The sequence below is a fragment of the Lampetra planeri genome, chromosome 26 (genome assembly GCF_965212315.1).
Source record: "Lampetra planeri chromosome 26, kcLamPlan1.2.h2, whole genome shotgun sequence".
In the NCBI taxonomy this organism is placed as follows: Eukaryota; Metazoa; Chordata; class Hyperoartia; order Petromyzontiformes; family Petromyzontidae; genus Lampetra; species Lampetra planeri.
In genome coordinates this window covers 9,398,323-9,403,919 of record NC_136132.1, presented here as the reverse complement: position 1 = coordinate 9,403,919, position 5,597 = coordinate 9,398,323, and the positions used below count along the sequence as shown (strand labels likewise).

General features: G+C 41.8%; 1 protein-coding gene across 3 annotated transcripts; it reads left to right on the top strand.

The window, feature by feature from the left end:
* Positions 1 to 43: 43 nt before the first annotated feature.
* On the top strand, positions 44 to 4,853 carry LOC144727694 (uncharacterized). 3 transcript variants are annotated; one of them, XM_078606720.1, is made up of 16 exons: positions 44 to 154; positions 320 to 544; positions 652 to 768; positions 936 to 1,160; positions 1,258 to 1,374; positions 1,540 to 1,764; positions 1,872 to 1,988; positions 2,156 to 2,380; positions 2,471 to 2,587; positions 2,753 to 2,977; positions 3,077 to 3,193; positions 3,359 to 3,583; positions 3,691 to 3,807; positions 3,976 to 4,200; positions 4,291 to 4,407; positions 4,573 to 4,853. In XM_078606720.1, exons 1-16 carry the CDS (start codon positions 91 to 93, stop codon positions 4,830 to 4,832), a joined length of 2,718 nt encoding a protein of 905 aa, XP_078462846.1. In that variant the 5' UTR covers positions 44 to 90; the 3' UTR covers positions 4,833 to 4,853. The 3 variants fall into 3 exon arrangements, with proteins under 3 accessions (XP_078462846.1, XP_078462848.1, XP_078462847.1); XM_078606722.1 differs by lacking the exon at positions 2,471 to 2,587 and having other exon boundaries at positions 2,156 to 2,309; positions 2,907 to 2,977; XM_078606721.1 differs by lacking the exon at positions 4,291 to 4,407 and having other exon boundaries at positions 3,976 to 4,129; positions 4,727 to 4,853.
* Positions 4,854 to 5,597: the final 744 nt, after the last annotated feature.

Sequence of the window (5,597 nt, the reverse complement as noted above, 5' to 3'; positions counted from 1 at the left end):
ACTATTGTTTAATAATTGCTTCTCATTTTCCTTGCAGCTTGTTCACCAATTCAGTTCACATGCAGGAGCAGCAGGCTGTGCGTGGACTCGATGTTTGTTTGTGATGGAGAAACGGACTGCATTGATGGATCAGATGAAATTGGCTGCGATATCGGTAACTTTAACATCGATTGTTTTTCTTCTTAGAATGAATGTATTAAAATGAAACGTGTTTATGGTCGTCCTAAAGAAACGTAGCTCTGAGTACCACCAGAAAAGGAAATATATGGACATTAAAGTAAAAATAAACACCCATTAACTTGTATTTGTGACAATTCAGAGTGTGCAGTGCATGAGTTCCGCTGTGCTAACAAGAAGCAATGCATACCTGGATGGTTTTATTGCAATGGAGAGGCCGACTGTGCAGACCAGAGCGATGAGACTCCCAGCTGCCATTGCATCCCAGAGCTGCAAATGCCTTGTGGAAATAGGACCTGCCTGGCAAAGGAGAGCTTCTGTGATGGAGTCAATGACTGTGGGGACTACTCAGATGAGGCCAATTGCAGTGAGTGAAATGTCTATCAAAATACGAAACAATGTATATGAATAATGTGTACTTCTTTATTGAACCATTGCTTACAATCAATATTTACACGTGCTTTTGTCTTGCAGCTTGCTCTCCAAGCCAATTCACGTGCAGGAGCAGCAGGCTGTGTGTGGACTTGATGTTTGTTTGTGATGGAGAAACGGACTGCAGTGATGGATCTGATGAAATTGGCTGTGATATAGGTACGTTTCATCATGAGTGTGCTTTAATTACTGTTGTAAATTTTTTGAAAATGATGCTTCATCATGGTCATTTAACGACGCACCTCATATTACTCCCAACAAAATAAATATTTGAAAGGTTTTAGAAGTAACAAACACCAATAGTTGTCTATCATGTGACAATCCAGAGTGTGCAGTGAATGAGTTCCTTTGTGCTAACAAGAAGCAATGCATCTCTGGGCGGTTTTACTGCAATGGGGAGCCGGACTGCATGGACAAGAGCGATGAGACTCCGAACTGCAAGTGCCACGCAGACCAACAGCTGCCATGTGGCAATGGGACCTGCCTGGCAAAGGATAACTTCTGTGATGGAGTCAACGACTGTGGAGACTACTCAGATGAGGCCAACTGCAGTGAGTTTAATGTCTTTCCCATTGAAAACAATGAACAATTAAATAAGTCGTATTACATAAACTATTCATGAATAATTGATTGTCATTTTCTGTGCAGCTTGTTCACCAATTCAGTTCACATGTAGGAGCAGCAGGCTGTGCGTGGACTCAATGTTTGTTTGTGATGGAGAAACGGACTGCAGTGATGGATCAGATGAAATTGGCTGCGATATCGGTAACCTTCATGTTGATTTTTGTTCATCATCATTATAAATATATTAAAATGAAAAGTGATTTATCCTCATCATAAAGAGACAGCTACTAATACCACCAGCAAAGAAAATAAATGGACATTCAAATTCTAAAAACAAACACCAATTGTTTATTTCTGACAACCCAGAGTGTGCAGTGCGTGAGTTCCGCTGTGCTAACAAGAAGCAGTGCATACCTGGATGGTTTTATTGCAATGGAGAGGCCGACTGTGCAGACCAGAGCGATGAGACTCCCAGCTGCCATTGCATCCCAGAGCTGCAAATGCCTTGTGGAAATAGGACCTGCCTGGCAAAGGAGAGCTTCTGTGATGGAGTCAATGACTGTGGGGACTACTCAGATGAGGCCAATTGCAGTGAGTGAAATGTCTATCAAAATACGAAACAATGTATATGAATAATGTGTACTTCTTTATTGAACCATTGCTTACAATCAATATTTGCACGTGCTTTTGTCTTGCAGCTTGCTCTCCAAGCCAATTCACGTGCAGGAGCAGCAGGCTGTGTGTGGACTTGATGTTTGTTTGTGATGGAGAAACGGACTGCAGTGATGGATCTGATGAAATTGGCTGTGATATAGGTACGTTTCATCATGAGTGTGCTTTAATTACTGTTGTAAATTTTTTGAAAATGATGCTTCATCATGGTCATTTAACGACGCACCTCATATTACTCCCAACAAAATAAATATTTGAAAGGTTTTAGAAGTAACAAACACCAATAGTTGTCTATCATGTGACAATCCAGAGTGTGCAGTGAATGAGTTCCTTTGTGCTAACAAGAAGCAATGCATCTCTGGGCGGGTTTACTGCAATGGGGAGCCGGACTGCATGGACAAGAGCGATGAGACTCCGAACTGCAAGTGCCACGCAGACCAACAGCTGCCTTGTGGCAATGGGACCTGCCTGGCAAAGGATAACTTCTGTGATGGAGTCAACGACTGTGGAGACTACTCAGATGAGGCCAACTGCAGTGAGTTTAATGTCTTTCCCATTGAAAACAATTAAATAAGTTGTATTACATAAACTATTCATGAATAATTGATTGTCATTTTCTGTGCAGCTTGTTTACCAATTCAGTTCACATGCAGGAGCAGCAGGCTGTGCGTGGACTCAATGTTTGTTTGTGATGGAGAAACGGACTGCAGTGATGGATCAGATGAAATTGGCTGCGATATCGGTAACTTTCATGTTGATTTTTGTTCATCATCATTATAAATATATTAAAATGAAAAGTGATTTATCCTCATCATAAAGAGACAGCTCCTAATACCACCAGCAAAGTAAATAAATGGACATTCAAATTCTAAAAACAAACACCAATTGTTTATTTCTGACAACCCAGAGTGTACAGTGCGTGAGTTCCGCTGTGCTAACAAGAAGCAGTGCATACCTGGATGGTTTTATTGCAATGGTGAGGCCGACTGTGCAGACCAGAGCGATGAGACTCCCAGCTGCCATTGCCTCCCAGAGCTGCAACTGTCTTGTGGCAATGGGACCTGCCTGGCAAAGGAGAGCTTCTGTGATGGAGTCAACGACTGTGGGGACTACTCAGATGAGGCCGACTGCAGTGAGTTTAATGTCTTTCCAATTGAAAAAATTTATACCACTTTAATAAGTCTTGTTACATAAACAATTGTTTAATAATTGCTTCTCATTTTCCTTGCAGCTTGTTCACCAATTCAGTTCACGTGCAGGAGCAGCAGGCTGTGCGTGGACTCGATGTTTGTTTGTGATGGAGAAACGGACTGCATTGATGGATCAGATGAAATTGGCTGCGATATCGGTAACTTTAACATCGATTGTTTTTCTTCTTAGAATGAATATATTAAAATGAAACGTGTTTATGGTCGTCCTAAAGAAACGTAGCTCTGAGTACCACCAGAAAAGGAAATATATGGACATTAAAGTAAAAATAAACACCCATTAACTTGTATTTGTGACAATTCAGAGTGTGCAGTGCATGAGTTCCGCTGTGCTAACAAAAAGCAGTGCATACCTGGATGGTTTTATTGCAATGGAGAGGCCGACTGTGCAGACCAGAGCGATGAGACTCCCAGCTGCCATTGCATCCCAGAGCTGCAAATGCCTTGCGGAAATGGGACCTGCCTGGCAAAGGAGAGCTTCTGTGATGGAGTCAATGACTGTGGGGACTACTCAGATGAGGCCAATTGCAGTGAGTGAAATGTCTATCAAAATACGAAACAATGTATATGAATAATGTGTACTTCTTTATTGAACCATTGCTTACAATCAATATTTACACGTGCTTTTGTCTTGCAGCTTGCTCTCCAAGCCAATTCACGTGCAGGAGCAGCAGGCTGTGTGTGGACTTGATGTTTGTTTGTGATGGAGAAACGGACTGCAGTGATGGATCTGATGAAATTGGCTGTGATATAGGTACGTTTCATCATGAGTGTGCTTTAATTACTGTTGTAAATTTTTTTGAAAATGATGCTTCATCATGGTCATTTAACGACGCACCTCATATTACTCCCAACAAAATAAATATTTGAAAGGTTTTAGAAGTAACAAACACCAATAGTTGTCTATCATGTGACAATCCAGAGTGTGCAGTGAATGAGTTCCTTTGTGCTAACAAGAAGCAATGCATCTCTGGGCGGGTTTACTGCAATGGGGAGCCGGACTGCATGGACAAGAGCGATGAGACTCCGAACTGCAAGTGCCACGCAGACCAACAGCTGCCTTGTGGCAATGGGACCTGCCTGGCAAAGGATAACTTCTGTGATGGAGTCAACGACTGTGGAGACTACTCAGATGAGGCCAACTGCAGTGAGTTTAATGTCTTTCCCATTGAAAACAATTAAATAAGTTGTATTACATAAACTATTCATGAATAATTGATTGTCATTTTCTGTGCAGCTTGTTTACCAATTCAGTTCACATGCAGGAGCAGCAGGCTGTGCGTGGACTCAATGTTTGTTTGTGATGGAGAAACGGACTGCAGTGATGGATCAGATGAAATTGGCTGCGATATCGGTAACTTTCATGTTGATTTTTGTTCATCATCATTATAAATATATTAAAATGAAAAGTGATTTATCCTCATCATAAAGAGACAGCTCCTAATACCACCAGCAAAGTAAATAAATGGACATTCAAATTCTAAAAACAAACACCAATTGTTTATTTCTGACAACCCAGAGTGTACAGTGCGTGAGTTCCGCTGTGCTAACAAGAAGCAGTGCATACCTGGATGGTTTTATTGCAATGGTGAGGCCGACTGTGCAGACCAGAGCGATGAGACTCCCAGCTGCCATTGCCTCCCAGAGCTGCAACTGTCTTGTGGCAATGGGACCTGCCTGGCAAAGGAGAGCTTCTGTGATGGAGTCAACGACTGTGGGGACTACTCAGATGAGGCCAACTGCAGTGAGTTTAATGTCTTTCCCATTGAAAACAATTAAATAAGTTGTATTAAATAAACTATTCATGAATAATTGATTGTCATTTTCTGTGCAGCTTGTTCACCAATTCAGTTCACATGCAGGAGCAGCAGGCTGTGCGTGGACTCAATGTTTGTTTGTGATGGAGAAACGGACTGCAGTGATGGATCAGATGAAATTGGCTGCGATATCGGTAACCTTCATGTTGATTTTTGTTTATCATCATTATAAATATATTAAAATGAAAAGTGATTTATCCTCATCATAAAGAGACAGCTCCTAATACCACCAGCAAAGTAAATAAATGGACATTCAAATTCTAAAAACAAACACCAATTGTTTATTTCTGACAACCCAGAGTGTACAGTGCGTGAGTTCCGCTGTGCTAACAAGAAGCAGTGCATACCTGGATGGTTTTATTGCAATGGTGAGGCCGACTGTGCAGACCAGAGCGATGAGACTCCCAGCTGCCATTGCCTCCCAGAGCTGCAACTGTCTTGTGGCAATGGGACCTGCCTGGCAAAGGAGAGCTTCTGTGATGGAGTCAACGACTGTGGGGACTACTCAGATGAGGCCGACTGCAGTGAGTTTAATGTCTTTCCCATTGAAAACAATTAAATAAGTTGTATTAAATAAACTATTCATGAATAATTGATTGTCATTTTCTGTGCAGCTTGTTCACCAATTCAGTTCACATGCAGGAGCAGCAGGCTGTGCGTGGACTCAATGTTTGTTTGTGATGGAGAAACGGACTGCAGTGATGGATCAGATGAAATTGGCTGCGAT

Excerpts from the sequence above, each read along its gene's own strand:
- LOC144727694 (XM_078606720.1), top strand. The coding sequence starts at position 91 with ATGTTTGTTTGTGATGGAGAAACGGACTGCATTGATGGATCAGATGAA. Across the intron at positions 545-651 it reads CTCAGATGAGGCCAATTGCA|CTTGCTCTCCAAGCCAATTC; the intron begins GTGAGTGAAATG and ends TTTGTCTTGCAG. Across the intron at positions 4,201-4,290 it reads CTCAGATGAGGCCAACTGCA|CTTGTTTACCAATTCAGTTC; the intron begins GTGAGTTTAATG and ends TTTTCTGTGCAG.